This window comes from Sus scrofa, chromosome 8 (genome assembly GCF_000003025.6).
Source record: "Sus scrofa isolate TJ Tabasco breed Duroc chromosome 8, Sscrofa11.1, whole genome shotgun sequence".
NCBI lineage: Eukaryota > Metazoa > Chordata > Mammalia > Artiodactyla > Suidae > Sus > Sus scrofa.
The window spans coordinates 3507629-3525424 of NC_010450.4; the positions used below are offsets into that span (position 1 = coordinate 3507629).

The 17796-nt window shown below is 59.9% G+C and overlaps 2 protein-coding genes across 9 annotated transcripts in view; one reads left to right on the forward strand and one right to left on the reverse strand.

Moving 5' to 3' along the window:
- Positions 1-17796, reverse strand: part of SORCS2 (sortilin related VPS10 domain containing receptor 2) — a 507916-nt gene that overhangs the window by 300542 nt on the left and 189578 nt on the right. The window lies entirely within an intron of this gene.
- On the forward strand, positions 3616-7904 carry PSAPL1 (prosaposin-like 1). The gene has a single exon (XM_003482340.3). The coding sequence runs from the start codon at positions 5420-5422 to the stop codon at positions 6974-6976; it is 1557 nt and encodes a 518-aa protein (XP_003482388.1). The 5' UTR covers positions 3616-5419; the 3' UTR covers positions 6977-7904.

The following is a 17796-nucleotide window of genomic DNA, read 5'->3' on the forward strand; positions in this document are numbered from 1 at the left end:
CAGAGGCTGCAGAACACGGGCCCCCCAGGGGTCACCCTGTGTGGGCAGAAGAGTGAGCAAGACAGCTCGGTCCTGCCCACACGGCAGGGCGGCCTCCGGGACTGATGGCGATGTGGAGACCAGGGCGTCCGGCAAAGTGCTGAGAAAGGACCCTCAGGCACCAGGACCTCCCGGTTCCCCCCTTCAAGCTGGTCCTCCGGGAAGCAAGCAGGCTGCAAGCTCTCCCCAGCTCCTCTACGCCCCTCCCAGACCCTGGCTCCTCAGGAGGGTCCACACCCACAAAACGCCCCCTCCTACCCCCAATCCTATTGGGACCAGTCTGATCTTTACTTGGAAAGAAAAAGTAAGTAACTTCCAGATAATTTTTTAAACAAATGGAACTCATAAAAAATACAGCAAATGCTGCCTGCCATCTGTTAGACAGTAGGTGGTAGAGGTACACTTTTATCGTTCCTGGCACCTTCTGCAGGGTGAAATCAGAGTAGTGGGCAGCAGCGCTAATGCAGTGACAGCCAGGTGCCACCATGTCATGGCTGGTGCATCTGCTCAGCAACCCAGACCCCAGGCCCCAGGTGCCCCCAACAGAAGGGCCCACTGTCCACCTCACATCATCCCCAAGTACAGAGCAGCAGTGCTCAAATAACCCCACGCACAATGCCACCCCATGGCGACACTATGGCAGGTCACCCAGGGGACACTGCCCAGCAGCGAGGTGCAGGGAGCTGCAGGAACAGCAGAGTGAGAGCAGCAGACACGGTGAAAACACACGCTTCCCACTGACACGGATGCAGAAAGAGGTGAACTGGTCTAAGGGAGGAAAATCAGAAAGGCGTTGGCTCTGGTTGAGGGGCGATAGGGAAGGGGCCCGGGGCTTGCACGCCTCAACGGGTGTGGTTTACACCCTTGTGTGTGTTTGACGGAACTCACCGACTCACGTTATGAGGGGCACATTTTGATATACCTGTTTCATCTCAGGAAGATGCAGACAAATGCACACAAGTACAGAAGTCTGGTTCGTGGGTTTTGATTTTCACAGGGGTAGGCGTTAGCGCTTCTGAAATGACTGTGTGTATACTGTGGGGTTCAGCAAATGAGTAAACAGAATAAGGGTAACGGGAGCAGGCTACTCACTGTTGGGCAGGGGAGTTAAAAATAAAGAAAAGGGGAGCTCCCTTGCGGTACAGTAGGTTAAGGATCCGGCACTGTCACTGCAGCAGTTGGCATCACTGCTGTGGTATGTGTTCAGTCCCTGGCCCAGGAACTTCCATCTGCCTCAGGTATAGGAAAAAAGGGGGGGGGGGAACTAGAATGTTGTCTAAGGATCAGAGCAAACTCATAATCTTATGAAGACATATGATAAATGGGAGTTCCCACTGTGGCTCAGTGGTAACAAACCTGACTAGTGCCCATGAGGACACAGGTTCAACCCCTGGCCTCGTTCAGTGGGTTAAGGATCCGGCGTTGCCATGAGCTGTGGTGTAGGTCACAGAGGCAGCTCGGATATGGGCACCACTGTGGCTGTGGTGTAGGCCAGCAGCTGCAGCTCCGATTCAACCCCTAGCCTGGCAACCTCCATATGCCGCGGGTGGGGCTCTAAAAAGACAAAGAAAAAAAAAAAAAAAAAGACATACGACAAATGGATGATATGCACACATACACACAGGTGTTCCCCTGTAGGTACCTGCCTGTTTCTATATCTATGAAAGTCTGTCTCTCTATTTCTGTGTGAATATAAACTTCCTCTTTCCTTTATCCCTCACCCTCCCCCCATCAATAAGAGGAAAGGTGTTCGCAGCTCTGTTCACCCAGACCGCTGGATGTAGTGACGCCACAGTCACAGTGGGCACATCTAGTGTCTGGCTCGTGGCTTCTAAATACCTCGGAGAGCAGGCTGATTCCAGGGCTGGTTCACGGAAGGCACAAGAGGAGGCTGGGCCGAGCGTCCGCGAGCAAGTACAGAAGGCCTCCAAGAACGATGGGCACCCGGCAGAAACACACAGGCCAGCTCAGAGGGCCCCAGTGCTGCGATCTGGGCCCTTCAGGCATCAGAACAGTTGTCATTGTGGATGACAATCGGTTCGATCAGGTCAGCCCTCCCGCATCCCATTGGAAGGAAGAAAGGAAGGAGGGAGGAGAGAAAGGTCTTTGTTACAGAAGAAGAGCAGCAGCAGCTTAGAGACCCCGGGGAGACGGGGCTGGCGAATGATCGGCGACGCTAACACGCATGGGTACACGTTTGAGGAGGACAGACTGGTGTGCCCTCCAAGTACCTTTCTAAATGGTATTCATGACAGAAAGCAAGCAGGACCTTCACAGCGAGGGAAAGAGGCAGACCTTCAGCAAGTGGCCCCGAGATCAGCAGGACCGGGCTGGCCCACAGCCTCCCTCCCCACGGGGCACGGGGGTTCCTGCCCCATGTAACCGTGAGGAAAGCCGGGCGGACTCGAGGGGAGGGCGTTCTACCAAACAGCCCCCAGCACTCTGATGTCACCAAAGACACACGACAGGTGGCCGAGAAGCCTTGACAAGCACACACAGCCTGTGATCCTGGAGCTCGGCCCAGAAAGTGAGACGAGGACACAGGGCAGCTCTGGGGACACACAGGCTCTTGGCGAAGCAATGTATTGTGTCAACATTACAGTCCTGCGCTGCGAGTACCTGGGAGAATGTCCCTGTCCTGAGGAAATGTACACTGGACACGATGTGCTCTCAACAGGCCGGAAGAAAGCACGTACGCATAAATGCAGGTGGACAGAGGGATGGCCGGACAGGTGGATGGGAGGAGAGCGGGGGAGGGGCACCCCCCGAGCAAATGGGCAAACGTGCCTGAGTGACAGGTCTCCGCGAGTCCCTTGCTCTATTTTTGCAATAGTTCTCCCAACCAGAACTCATCAAATGTTTCTGAGGATAGTGGGGACCAGCACAGCCACCTGTCGGCATCTACTGGACACCTGCCCACTGACCTCTGCAATTCCGCTCCTCGAGGAAGCCCAGCATGGATGGGGAGACACGTGGGTCCCTGGACACACACAGAAATGTCTGGAGCCAAACTGGACACGACACGAGGCCCAAGGAGAGCAGAATAGATGAATTCACTGTGAATTCACCCAACAAATTCTGCACAGAACTGAGAGTGCAGCAGCCAGATGGACCTCATCAGCACAGAGTCAGACCTGAAACAGTCCCGGTTCCTGGCAGCCAGTGAGGCAGGGGCAGGCCCGGGGTGTCTGGAAGGGGGCTGCCGGGAACTGCCAATATTCTATTTGGATCTGGGTGCAGGTTTGTGGGTCTTCACTGAGCTGAACACAAAATCTGCGCCTTTTCCTGCATACACAAAATATTTTAATAAAAATTTTAAAATTAGGAAGTCCAAGAAAAAAGTCTCCTATGTACTTTCTTTTTAGAGCTGCACCCATGGCATATGGAAGTTTCTGGGCTAGGGGTTGAATCAGAGCGGCAGCTGCCGGCCTACATCACAGCCACAGCAATACCCGATCCTTAACTCACTGAGCGAGGCCAGGGATCAAACCTGAGTCCTCACCTGAGTGCTCATGGATACTAGTCGGGTTCTTTTTTTTTTTTTTTTTTTTTTTTTTTTTTTTGCTTTTTAAGGATGCACCCGAGGCATATGGTAATTCCCAGGCTAGGAGTGAATCAGAGCTGCAGCTGACAGCCTACACCACAGCCACTACCACAGCCACAGCAACGCGGGATCCAAGTCACATCTGCAACCCACACCACAGCCGGATCCTAAACCACCGAGTGAGCCCAGGGATCGAACCCGAATCCTCATGGTTACCAGTTGGATTCATTTCCACTGTGCCAAGACAGAAACTCCCTATGCTTCTTAGAAATAAAAAACCATTCAGTTTTCCATCAGTGAGGAGAATGTTCTGGACCTCTGGGAAGAACAGTGTCCAGGGAAGGAGGCCAAGGCAGTGGGCAAGAGGGCCGAGCAGGAGGCCAGGGACTGCCCGGGGGGCCCTGGTGCAGGCCCGTCCACGCCATGGGGCAGGGCCTCCTGCATGCTGGGCCCTGGGCCCACAGTCGCGTAGGATGAGAGTGGGTGCCCTGGAATTCCAGGCGATGCCCTGAATGAAGTGTGTTGAAATGAGCCGAGTCCTGCCTGGCCCAGGCACCGAGCCTCCAGCCCCACCTCTGCCGATGGAGCCCCTGGAGCTGGGCAGCTACCATCCGTGCACCTGAGCACACGCCCAGACTCCCTTCATCCCAAAAGGTGTCTGTCCTCCGGTGCAAAGGAACCACAGTCCAGGGTGCAACGAGAGCTCAGGGCACCCCGTTTTTCGTGTGCTCTTCCCAGCCCCACACCCCGGAGGAAGGCAGACGGAACAGCCCCGGCCACATTCCTCCACCGGGGCCGCTGCAACCTCAGGCCCCAAGCCTGACCCACATAGCTGGGGGTACGGAATGCCCCACGGGGCCCTCAGAGCCCCGGAACTGGGGGGATGGGGGGGCGGCACCAACCGAGAGTCTCACGCCCACCAAGGGCCCTCCCCTTGGGTCTCTGACCTGCCCATCCCGGGAGGCCCAGCGGGAGCTGGGAACCGTGTGGAAATCAGGCCAAAGGCGAGGCTGGCTCTGAACTCTCCATTTACTGGACAGCATCCAAACCAGGACACCTGCATGCACCTGCCCAGCACTGACTCTCTCACCTGGTAATTCTTTTTAAAGCTCAGGAAGAATAGTAAGAGCCTAAGAGACACAGGAATGAGACGAAATCCTTCTGTGTTTGTTTTCTTTCCACCACCATCTTCCTACCAAGAGTGGACCAGCACACACTCGGCCAAGTTTCCAGAAGGAAGAAGCCAACGGGGCCGGGAGGCTCTCCCGTGCGGGGCTGTCCTGGGAGGGCGACGGCGATCCTGTCACAGGTGAAGACGTGAAGGGCTCCTGCAGGGCACGGCCAGCCAGGCAGCCCATCTCAAGGCCAAATGTAGAAAACAGAGCTTCAGTATTTGCCCAGCCATGGAATTCACTTAACCTCCCGGCATAAAAAGGAGAGAATGCATTTTGTGTGTCCCAGAAGGGGGCAAAAATTCCCCTGGGGCCTCATATCTAGGAGGGGACCCAGCCCCGGGAACAGGTCAGGATGGGACAGTGAGCCACGGGGAAGCGGCCGCAGCCAGGCGGGGCCGGCGGGCTTTGCGGGAAGGAGTCCAGTTTTGCTTCATCCGTAAGTAAACAAGGTGGGTCTTGAAAGATGAGTGAGAGCTTATCCAGGGGGAGGGCAGAGTGGGGTTCCAGGCAGAAGCGGCCCACACCAGGCCATGGGGCACCGGGAGATGAGTCAGGCTGCGGAGGTGCCAGCTGGGCGGGGCTCCTGGGACTGCGCAGCAGGCGGGACCGCCGGGTTTATATCAGCACCCGGGCGGCCGGGCCGGCCCAGTGACCTGGCAGCATGTTCTGTGCACTGCTTCTTCTGCCCGGGGTCCTGGGCACCGCCCTGGCCGGCCCCATCTCTGGCCCCGAGGAGTGTGCCAAGGGCTCAGTGGTGTGGTGTCGGGACCTGCAGGTGGCGACAAGGTGCGGGGCCGTGGGGCATTGCCGCAGCACTGTCTGGAGCCAGCCCACCGCCAAGACCTTGCCCTGCGATGTGTGCCTGGACGTGACGGCTGCCGCCAGCAATGGGCTGAACCCTGAGGCCACAGAGACGGACATCCTGGCTTTGGTGATGAAGACCTGTGAGTGGCTTCCCAGACAGGGGTCTTCGGCCAGATGCCAGGGGATGGCAGAGGCCCACGGCTCAGCCATCCTGAGCATGCTCCACGGGGACCCAGGCAGCGCCCCGGCCCAGGTGTGTGTGGCACTCACCCTGTGCCAGCCACTGCAGAGGAACCTGGCTGCCCCGGGGCCGCTTTCCAAGGAGGATACATCCAAGGGAGAGGCCCCATTCATGACCAATGGGCCCCTCAGCTTCCACCCTGTGCGGACTGCTACGAGCTTGGTGTGCCAGGACTGCGTCCGGCTGGTCACTCAGCTCCAGGACGCCGTTGGGCCCAGCCTGTCCTCCCTAGCAGAGGTGACCACACAGGAGCAGTGCGAGTCCCTCGAGCCGAGCCTGGCTTCACTCTGCAAGAACTACCTCCGCCAGTTTTTTGCGCCCATCAAGCAAACACTGAGGTTTGTCCCCCCGCACGAGGTCTGCAAGAAGGGGGGCTTCTGTGAGGAGCTGGAGGGACGGGGCCGCTTGGCTCACGTGGCTTCGGTGGACAGAGTCCCCTCCCTGGAGCTGGCGTCACCGAGGCAAGAGAAGGAGCTCCAGATGGAGGCCGGCGTGATCTGTGACGTGTGCCTGCAAGTGGTCCAGAAGCTGGGCCACTGGCTGGAATCCAACAGCACCCAGGCCATCATCATCCACGCCCTGGACCGCCTGTGCTCGGCCCTGCCCGCTCCCCTGGTCCGAGAGTGTGTCACCCTGGTGGACGCCTACAGCCCGACCTTGCTGGAGCTGCTGACCAGAGTCACCCCAAAAAAGCTGTGCACGGCCATCTGGCCGTGCAGCAGACGGCGGTGGGCCCGGGACGTCCCGGAGCCCCCTGCGACCCTGCTGCCCCCCCTGCTGGACAAGGAGAGGCACGGCGCCTTCTGCAACGGGTGCAGGCGGCTGCTGGACCTGTCTGCCCGCAACCTGGAGCAGAGGAGCACCAGGCAGGTCCTCCTGAGGACGTTCAAGGGCGGCTGCAGCATCCTGCCGCTGACCTACATGACCCAGTGCAACCGCTTCGTGACCGAGTACCAGCCCCTGTTCATCGAGACGCTCAGGGACATACTGGACCCCATGACCCTGTGCACGAAGATGGGCGCCTGCCACAGGCCCAGGACCGCGCTGCTGGGCACCGACCAGTGCGTCATGGGCCCGAGCTTCTGGTGTGAGAGCCCGGAGACGGCTGAGATGTGCAACGCCGTGGAGCACTGCCAGCGCCACGTGTGGAAAGTGTCGCCCTTCCACACCTGAGAGCACGCGTGACCCGGCCGCCCGAGACCCGGCTGGGGCCAGCACCCCCCACCCCGCGGAGGCCCTCGTCTCCTTGAACCCCACAAGGACCCTATGAGGTGGGTGCTGTCCCCACCCCCATTTCACAGATGAGAAACTGAGGCTCAGAGCAGGGAGGGTGGAAAGAAGCAGAGTCTGTCTTGACCACCGGGCCCCGTGGCTTGGCCCTGGCACGCGTCACCCATGGCCTGGGATGAGGGGATCGTGCCTCCCCCGATTCCCCATCACTGTGCTGTTGCTGGTGGTGTGGGGCCTGGCAGTGGCCGCTGGTGCCCCCTCTTCACCTTGGTGACGGGGGCATGGCTGGGGTGAGCGGTGGCAGGGAGAGGAGGGGAGGAGCGGGACTGTCACGGGCGGAGGGCCGTGCCTGTTTGACCAGTTGGGGAGGGGACCAGGTCTCATCCACAGCCACCATCACCTGCTCAGGCCAGAGCTGCTCTCTGGGGTGGCCTCGAAATGCACATGAGGTGTGAGTATCTGTAAATCTTCCTGGGGAGCAGGTGGGGCTTCGCTCACATGCTTCGAGGGGTTTCTGGGCTCCAAGCGGCCCACAGCAGGACCCCTCCCTGTACCCCAGGCTTAGGCCGCCCTAGTGACAGGCAGGAGGCACCCTGCGCCCTAAGCAGGGAGAGGGAAGAAAGCAGGCCGGGCGCTGGGCAGGCTGAGCAGACCCCTCCCCCTGTCGGAGCCTCGGCTTTCTCATCTGTAGAATGGGGGTGATCACACCTGTCTCGTGGGGACATCGAGACAATGTGAGGAGATGTCTGCGAGCTTCCTCCCCCCAAAGGACCAGCATCCATCCGTCTGCTGGGACCAGCAAGACCCAGCTCAGGGTCCCCAGAAGCATCTGGCTATGCAAGTGCTAAATAAACTGCAGGCTTCCTCCAAACAGCATTGGCTGTGTTTTCGTTCTCATGAGGCCCGGGTACAGGGCAGCTGCAACACCCGCTTCTCCGGCCCCACCCAGGCGCCCTCTCCTCCAGGGAGCCTTCCTGGGGCTCTGAGCCCGACCTAGGTGCCGTGCCCGCTGTGGTTTCCCATTGTGCCAGACTGTCACCATCTGTCTCCCCAGGACACCATGCACCCCTTGAGGACGGCCATGGGTCACAGCACGTGGGACACGACCCCCACTGTGGCCCACGCCAGCACAGGGCTCTCCGGGAAGAGCCCGAGAGGCTGCAGTCACATGTGCCCTTCTCTGGGACAGGATGGAGCTGCAGCCCCTCCTCGGGACACCCGCTGACAGTTGTTGGTAGGTCACAGCTTCCTGGGACATCACTGGTCACGCATCACTGGTCAGCCCGTGAGAGGGCAGGAGGGGGTGAGACCCGTCTCGCAGGTGACAGTCTACGCAGCGCTGAGATGCCATCCCATCGCCTTCCCCCAACCCAAAGCTCCCTGCAGCCGGCGGGCAGGGCGGGGTCTCCACACGCCCCCTCCCTCTGCCCACCCCACCCCTGGGCCTGGGAACCATCAGCTCGCACCAGCCCACGTCAGAGCTGTGACAGCATGTAGGTCCAGATGCATGGCAGTCATGGAGGACGATGACCAGTGGTCATCCCCCACCCACCCACCTAGGGCTTCCCACTGCCCCTACAGCACATGCCCGGAAAGGTCTGCACGCCACCACTCCATGGCCTTGGCCTCAGTTTCCCAGCCCTGAGCCCATGCCCTCTGCCCCCTGGGTCCTCGGAAAGATGGATGATGGATGACGTCTGAGAAGGGCCCCCCCCCGACGCCCTCTCGGTCGGACGGGGGCTTTTTAGCCTCTTCCCCCACTGGCCACGGCTTTTGCATTTCTAGGCTGCCTCTTAGAAGACCTTTCACTGTTTTCTTTTTGCATCTCCTCCCCTAAGACGCGCCGAGGTTTCTAGGTCAGATACGGCTGATCTACTCCCCCGAGGGTCTTAACCGCTGCTCCCTTATCTACCCTCATCACATTCCTTTCCGATTAGAAAGCCTGGCGGAGGCGGCGGCAGGGAACTGAGCTGCTGAGGCCGTGAGAGCAGGCGCAGGGCGCGGGGACAGCCAGATTCAGGGAGCCCCATGAGGGCACCCCGGGGGACGGAGGACCTCGGGGGCACTCGTGACTTCACAGGGTGTGTGGCAAGCGTGTGGCTGTGTGCACACTCATGTGTGCACAGATGGTTTGCACAGAGCCCAGAGTCAGGGCGGGCCAGCCCCAACTCGCCACAGCCAGGGCGGGGAGCAGGCCAGCTCCGCGAGCTCCTGGTTCAGTCTCCATCTCCCAGTCTGGGAAATGGCCCCAGCAGCCCTGAAGACGATCTGGCTGTGGATGTGCTTCCCGGGCCAGGGCCCGCTCACTGGGACCAGTGTAGTAGACGCCTCACCCAGGTCCTGCTTCCTCCATCACCGCCCCAGCCATCGCCCGCTTCTCAGCGCAGTGGCCCAGGCCTCTCTGAGGGTCGCTCCTTCCTGGAGACCTTGTCCCCATGCCACCTCCCGGCGAGGCCAGGCCTGGTCTGGTCCCCACCCTGAACTTCCCAGCCTAGCTGCCAGCTCATCTCTCCTTAGCTGTTACCACCATGGGACGGCCTGTCGATTTCTCCATGGTCAGCCTCCCTTCTGCACCACGGCCCCGAGGGGGCAGGGCTTCTGCCTCAGTGGTCCCTGCTGTGTTCTCACCTCCCAGGACAGAGCCAGCTTAGAACTGGGTCCCGTGTTTGTTGAGTGAATTAAGGAACGCTGGCTCCGGGGACCCCCATCTTCAGCCTAAACCCCCCTCTGATCTGCTCTTTGTGGGCAGCTTCCCACCAGGGCCGAGTGTCTCCACGGAGTAGATGGCTCTGAAAGGCCCAGCCACGGCCAGACCCCCGGCCCCCAGGTGTAAAAAATGACAGTCATCCTTCAATGAATGAAAATGAACTAGTTCCCAGCCGCCTGCCCAGGGTCACTGCACACACAAGGGCATCGTCCAAGGCCTGGGGGAGGCCACGGCCAGCTGGGCTGCGTCCTGGGGTCCACGGCTGACATCCAGCCTGGCCTGTTTGCACAGAGGTTGGCTTCCTCCCCAAACAGCCAAGCAGACCCCGGGAGGGGGTCGGGGGTGGGGGGGCACCCTTGCGCCTCTCTGCCAACGCCTGTGTCACCCAGCACGAGGTGGCCACTGTCAAAGGCCAGGGTCCTGAGCCACGCGCACACTTCAGCTCCTGGATTCACCCACCTTCCCACTCGCTGCTGTCCCCACTCGTCCCACTCATACCGCAGGGGCTCAGGAGTTGGGGTGGGGGGCAGGCAGCTACCCCTGTCTAGAGTCCCCCTTCATTCTGCGTCACTCCCTGCCAGGGTTCGAATGCTGGTGAGGGAGGGAGGTTACAGACCCCAGCCCAGCAGGCGCCAGTCTCTGTGGCCCAGAGAGGGAGGGGGGCTGGCCCTGCTGTGGACTCCAGGCCCAAGCTTGAGCTTCGATGGCATTTAGGGTCCGCCAGACACAGGGGCTGGGGAGGGACACAGGTGCATCTGATCACTCCGAGGAGCCAGGGGCCGGAGCCCCACCCGCGAGGCAGGAGGATTTGCTCTTCCCTCCCAAGAGGCTCCTAAGTAGCACCTCGCTCCCCCCACACTAGCGCAGCTGCCTGGAACACGACCCTGGAGACAGACTGTGCCAGAATTCACCGCAGGACAGCCAGGACTCCCCACACCAGGTGCGCGTGTGGAGGGGCCATGCTGGCAGCAAGCGGCTCCCGAACGGGTCCCACTTCCCGCCTCCTATCGCCACGGAGACCTTCCTTGTCTGGCTGCCCGACCTTCATGGACCAGCCTCCCGCCTCCCCAGGAAGGCTGCCCTCATCGCCCCATTGTTCTGAAGTCCCCAGATCCACGCATCCAGGCTGTTACTGAGGTCAGGATGGGATGTTTCTGGAAGAGTCGGGGCATCTTGGGGCCACGCGGCGGAGCAGAGGGAGAGCAGGCTGTGCAGAGGGACAGGGTGGAGTCTGGCTTTGCCACTCACTGCTGTGTGGCCTTGGGCAGGGTCCTCAGCAATGCTGAGCCTCAGTTTCCGGAGAGTATAACGCGGATAAAAGGGACTCCCCCCCCGGGGCACCTGTCGGGGATTAATCGAGGTACCGCCTCCGAGCTGGGCACACACAGCTGAGATGCCTGCGCCACCCCATGGCCCACCCAACTGGTGTCTGCAGGTTCCCGCAGCTGCAAAACACTGGAACCTGGGCCAAGGCCAGAGGGAGACCTGGGACCTGAGCTCACCTGGATGGCCTGGGCAGTCCTTTGGTCAGATGTCCCAGCGGCTCCCAGAAGACCCTCCCACTGAGTCAAGGCTAAGCTACGTGATTGGCTGGGAGAGTCTGATAGACACGGGGCAGGGCAGGGGCGGGGGGGGGGGGGAAGCGGGGAGGGAAGAGGCAGTGAGGGACTCAGAGAGACTGTTCTCCCTCCAGAAAGTGCCACCTGTAAGGCTTAAAGCACACGTCGATAACCAACCCCGAAGGACCCCCCAGGCTGGCCGTGGGTCCTGGGAAGGGCCTTTCCAGAGCCATTGAGAGGGCCACACAACTCTCCAGCACCCCACCGCTCAGGACCACCAGGCAGCCCCGGGATCCAAGCCTGAGCTCACCCGGCTGGAAAAGACGTCTCGGGAACAGCAGGCTCCACCCGAGATTCCAGATAAGCTGCCCTGGCCCCCAGCTGTCCTGTCGGGTCTGCAGCCACACGGGGGCCCAGCAGAGTGAGTCCCCAGGGAGGTGCTTCCTGCCGAGCAGGTAGGAGCCCTGGCATCGGAAAACCATGTCACCTGGACACCAGCCCGGCCACCTGCCTCCGCACGGACTGGATCAGGAGCCGCGGCAGCTGCCGATCCTTGACCTCGACCCCCCCGAAAGAGCTCAGGGTGGACAGCAGGGGGAGGACGCTGGGCTCGGGGAAAACTGGCAGAACAGGTCTTCAGAAGATGTTATGAGCCTGATTCGCGCTTGTCCTCGTATCTAGAAGGGCACTGAAGTCCCCCATGGTGACGTCTGCTCCGCGTGCTGGCAGTGACCTTCACGAGACCAGCCACAAACCTCCATAAAATCTGTGCTCGGCTGCATGGACCGCCCCCTCCCCCAGCAAATTCACGTCCACACTGGTCTCCCTTTGCAGTGGCTTTTCGAAACTCTGAAATGCTGCCTCTGGGGCTCTGGTCCTCGTCTCACCCCCCCCAGAAAACTGTATTATGTATGACTGGGCTGCTTTACCACAGAGCAGAAATTACCACAACCTTGTAAATTAACCATACTTCAATAAAATGTTTAAAAAAAATTTTTAAAGCAATAAAAAGGCTATTAGAGGAAAAACTTAACTCTCAGCATGTAAGCTGTGCCTGTTTTTCCAGACACTGGGGCATATGGAGGCAGAGCACAGACCCCGCTCCCCAGGCCCGGGGGTCGGGGACAACAGCCTCTTCCAGAAGGCGGTCTGGTGGTGCTGGGAGGATACAGCCACTGCCACCCCCTCCTCTAATTTCTCCAGAGGTCAGAACCCCAGGCCACCTGCGGGAGATCTCAAAATTCTTAACTGCTGACAGCTCCATAAGCTCATTTGAAAGTCCTCCCCCGGCCAAGCCAAACAAGCCTAAGATTAGCGCCAGCCCGTGATCCGCAGGCCGGGCGTCTCCCCACGGGATTCCGAGCCTGGGCCTCTGACCAGTCCCAGCTCAGAAGCCCAGTCTGTTTCTCTCTGATGCCTCACGCAGCCCTGGAAGGCGCTAGAAGCCCTCTGGTGTCCGGTTCCCGATCAGAGGCTATTAGGTGTCACGGAGCCATGTATGTGGGACAATGGGAGTGACCCAGAGGAAGGGACGGCTTCAGGCTCCCAAACCGGTTTCTCAGGTTGACCTTCCCAGGGGAAGGGTGAGATTACAGAACCACAGCACAGCAGGAAGGGCCCGGGGGCCCTCCCAGGGTGGTCAAGGGCATGGGATGGAAGTCCCCTGTGTTGCCCAAAGCCACTCAGGCCAGTCCTGGAAAGGCCACTCGCTCACTCCACAGCCCTGAAGGGACAGGATTGGGGGCAGCCAGAAAATCTGAAAACACAGGAGTTTCCATCATGGTTCAGCGGGTTAAGAACCCAACTAAGATCCAGAAGGATGCAGGTTCGATCCCTGGCCTCGCTCAGTGGGTTAAGGATCGGGCGTTGGCCTGAGCTGTAGTGGAGGTCGCATAGGCGGCACGGATCTGGCGTTGCTGTGGCTGTGGTGGAGGCCGGCTGCTTCAGCTCCGATTCAGCTCCTAGCCTGGGAACTTCCATGTGCCACAGGCGCGGCCCTAAAAAGCAAAACAAAAAACAAGGCAAACCAAAACCCTGAAAACATGAGGCTCTCACCGCACTGTGCCAGCGGCAGGTGACGCTCGTGTTCTGGAGTCCGATGGAAAGAAGAAAGCAGGAGAGAGGTCACGGCAGGCAGGCGGCCCCGGAACCCCCCGCAGAAGGCTCCACCCCCACCTCCCCCCAGCCCCAGGCTCCTGGCTCAGCCCACCTGGGGCCAGGGGCAGGGGCAGGGAGGGGTCTGTTCCACCCTCCTGATGATCCCACACCCCACGTGGGCCAGACAGCGCCCGGCCAGCTGACCCAGGAGACAGCACCTGTGCCTCCAGGAGATGGGCAGCTGGGGGCTGGGGGCTGAGGTCCCTTACAGCCGACCTTGGTGCTGGCCCCGATGGACACTGGCCGTGATGGGCACTGGCCGGGGACCTTCCCGGGACAGGTGGGAGCTGACTCCGCAGGTCCTGGGTGCACCCTTTTGGGATGCTGAAGCTGTGGTCCCTTCTCCCGCTAAGACCTCCTGGGCAAAGTCGTCACCCACAGGGCGCATCCAGGCAGCCCCTGCTGGGGCGAGGAGGGGGGGCTGCTCCAGAGGCGCTGGGTGACGCCGGGAAGCGGCTGGATCGTTCTGAGCCCCAGTTTACCCACCTAGTTCAGAAAGCTGTGTAGACCTGGGTTCTACAGCCAAGGGGCAGGGTCTGGCGTCCACACGGGGCAAAGGAAGTGAAGCCAAGAGGGTCAAAGGGACATCGTGGGGTCACACAGCACTGGGCCAGGATCCCCCAAGCTGCAGAGAGAGCGCCCCATCCTCTCTGCCCTTGCGGTTCCTGCCCTCAGAGAGATTCTTGAAGAGGGTGTATCGCCCCACTGTTCAGACGAGGAGCCAGAGGCTGTCCAGCACCTCAGCCCCCACCACCCCCTTCTTACGCATGCCCGGGAAACCATGAAGCACCATGGTCACCGCTGGGGTGGGGCCGGGAGCCAGGCTCCCGAGAAAAGCCAAACATCCCATCTGCTCGAGGGGCCAGCAGCAGCCTCCCAGCCGACTGGGCTTGTAGACCTACAGACTCCTGGAAGGCTGGAGGACTCCAGAATCTTCCTTTTTTTTTTTTTTTTTTGTCTTTTGCCTTTTCTAGGGCTGCGCCCACAGCATATGGAGGTTCCCAGGCTAGGGGTCGAATTGGAGCTGCAGCTGCCAAGCCTACGCCAGAGCCACAGCAATACGGGATCCAAGCTGCATCTGCAAACTACACCACAGCTCATGGCAACGCCAGATCCTTAACCCACTGAGCAAGGCCAGGGATTGAATCCGCAACCCCACGGTTCTTAGTTGGATTCGTTAACCACTGAGCCATGACGGGAACTCCCAGAATCTTCCTTAATAATGGTGTGCTGGCGCCAGCTCACACCAGGTCACACACCAGCCCACGTAAGTTCACACCAGCTCAATCAGCTCATGCCAGCTCACATCAGCTCACACCAGCTCCAAACAGCTCACGTCAGCTCACACCAGGTCACACCAGCCCAAGTCAGCTCATGTCAGCTCACACCAGCTCAATGAGCTCACATCAGCTCACACCAGGTCACACCAGCTAAATCAGCTCACATCAGCTCACACCAGGTCACACCAGCTCCAATCAGCTCACGTCAGCTCACACCAGCTCATGCCAGCTCCCATCAGCTCACACCAGCAAAACCTAATGCCTGCATCACCACCCTGCTCCCATCAGCAGACAGCATGACTGTCCTGCAGAGAGTGTGATTCCTGCTCCCCAAGAAATGAGCTAGACTCCTTTGACCTATGACGTCATGTTTAGAAGTTTCCCGTGGGGTAGAGCCACACTCTCCGCTGGCCTCCACAGGCCACCCGGCATAGAGCCCCAGCCGCTCTGTTTCTCAAACTCTCCCCATGGTCTCCCACTCCAGGACTTTGCAAGGGGCATCCCAAGTCCTCTCCAGAGCTGTCCGCTCACTCTGGGGCTCCTCCTGAAGTCACCATCAGATGCCGCTTCCTCCAGGAAGCCAGTCTAACCCCTGGTCGGGCCTTGCTCCGCTCCTCTGCCCCCGGGACACCCGTCTGCCTCACCCTGGATGGAAGCTCTGGGAGGGCAGAGGGCTGGTCTGAGTCCAGGAGAGCACCTGCAGGGGTAAGTGCCCAGAATACGGGGCCGAGGGAGAGCGGGGTACAAAGAGGAGGGTGACCATGTCTTAGACTGTAAGGCTTCGGCTGGTGGCGCCTCGTAGGTGCTTCGGAACCAGCCTGATCAGATGAAACCGGCTGGGAAACCCAACCTCATCCAGGATCCTTCCAATCTTCCATGTCCCCGTGGGTGTCCCCGTGTTGTCAGCGGCAGATGCCCTGGCACCAGGGCCCCTTGAGGGGCCTCACCCCCCAACGCTTCCTCACGTCCCGGGGAGCCTCGCCGACCCCTCCTACCCAAGACGGGAGGGCCGTCCTCTGCTCACCCCCTCCCCCCCGCCCCACTGACCTGACCAAGCTGATTCCCTCTCCCACCCTCCAGATGTCAGGAGTCGCGCAGGAGGGCAAGCTCATGCCTGGGGAGAGCAGGTTCCTTGCAAAGCACCCCCAGTAACCGCCGCCCTCCTTAACTCAGACAGGAAACAGACCCGCCTTACAGGTGGGCAAACAGGTCCAGAAACAATGAGCCACTCGCCCAAGGCCAAGCTGAAATGGCAGGGCTGAGACATCCAGAGTCAGGGGCCCACGAGTCTCCCTAATACAGCAAACAGTAGCTCTTACCCCCCAAACAGACTAACACTGGTAGAAACATCAGAGAAACACCTAGTCTCAGACCCCAAGCTGGGCAAACACTACCAAGGGCATCGCGCATTCAATCCCAGGAGCTCGGAGACACAGGCTGACGGTCCCTGGCACCACTGATAAACGGCAGAGCGGCCAAAGCCCCCCACCCCATGCCACTCGGCCGCCAGCACGTTCCCTGGACGCGGCTTGCCCTGTAAACAGGTTTACGACTCCATCCTTCAAAGCGCAGTCAAGTGAGGTTTATTACATAATAGGAAACAGAGAGGTTTTTTCATAGGTCTCCCACTCAGGGAGTTTTATTAAAATGCAATAAATCTCCAGGACAGAGTGTGGCTTTAGTGCACAGGGCAGGAGAGGCCGTTCTGTTCTTCCTCAGGCTGCAGGGGAGGGCGCGCGGGGGGAGGCGTGGGACACAAGTGGGGAAAGTTGCAGCATCCTGGGTCCCACCCGCCCCAGACGCGGCGCCTCCCGGGAACCACGAGAAATGGGACTTGGCGCTCCCCCGGGGCCTGGAGGGCAAGGGAAGGAGGCTTTGTGGTCCATGCACCCTGGCAAGTCCCACTGCCCCCACCGTGCCCATCCCCGGGCGTTTCTGCTAAAGCGTGCCTCCCCGCACCCCACAGCCCTGTGCGGGCTCTACCCCACAGCCATGCACAGCGCGCACCCCACCCCATAGGAGAGAGTTCAGGCTCCTGGGCTGGCGACAAGGAGCCCTGAACTCCCCGGCGCCATCCCCCACCTATATCCTCTGCCCACTTGGCATTCTCACCACTCCAGACCCCTTGCGACTCCTCCCACACCCGGCTGACTCATGCCTCTGGGTTTCTGCACATACTGTTCCCTCCGTCCAGTGTGCTTTTTCCCCGCCTGACCACCTGGAAAACCCCTCTTCATCCTATGCAGCCCCGTTCAGACCTTACCCCCCAAGGGCTCCTCAACCCTCACTAGCAGCTGGTCCCTCCTTGAGTCCCTGCCTTCCTCTCTGCCAAGGTTGGGTCTCATTCAGGACCAATCCTAAGTCCTGGCAACGTGGCCTTGGAAAAAGAAGATGCCCAGGAAATGGTCACGGAATTCGACTAACTAAAAACCGTCTTAACAGCTCATGTTCAATCTTGGTGTCCCAGCCAGGCCTTCAGCCGACCAGAAACAGAGACAACCTAAGGGCCGAACCCTCTGGATGCCCTCACGCCCTGTGTGGACGAACGCCCAAACACGTCTCCACCCTAAAGCCCGGAGCACGTGCATATGCACCTTACAGGCGAACTAGACTTCGCTCGTGTGATTAAGAACTTTTTTTTTTTCTTTTTTTTAGGGCCACACCTGAAGCACATGGAGGTTCCCAGGCTAGGGGTCAAATCGGAGCTGTAGCTGCCGGCCTACACCACGGCCAGCGCAATGCCAGAACTGAGCCTCATCTGCGACCTACACTGCAGCTCACAGCAACACTGGGTTCTTAACCCTCTGACTGAGGCCAGGGATCGAACCCACATCCTCATGGATACCAGTCGGGTTCTTAACCCACCGAGCTGCAACGGGAACTCCCGTGACTAAGAACTCTGAGATGCAGAGATTATCCTGGATTATCCAAATGAACCTCATGTGATCACAAGGGTCCTTGAAAGGGAGACACTTTCCCAACCATAGTTAGAGAAGGGGGGGGGGGAACAAGAGGAGGATCCGAGGGAGGTGCCTGCGGAGACAGAGGAAGGGGCCACAG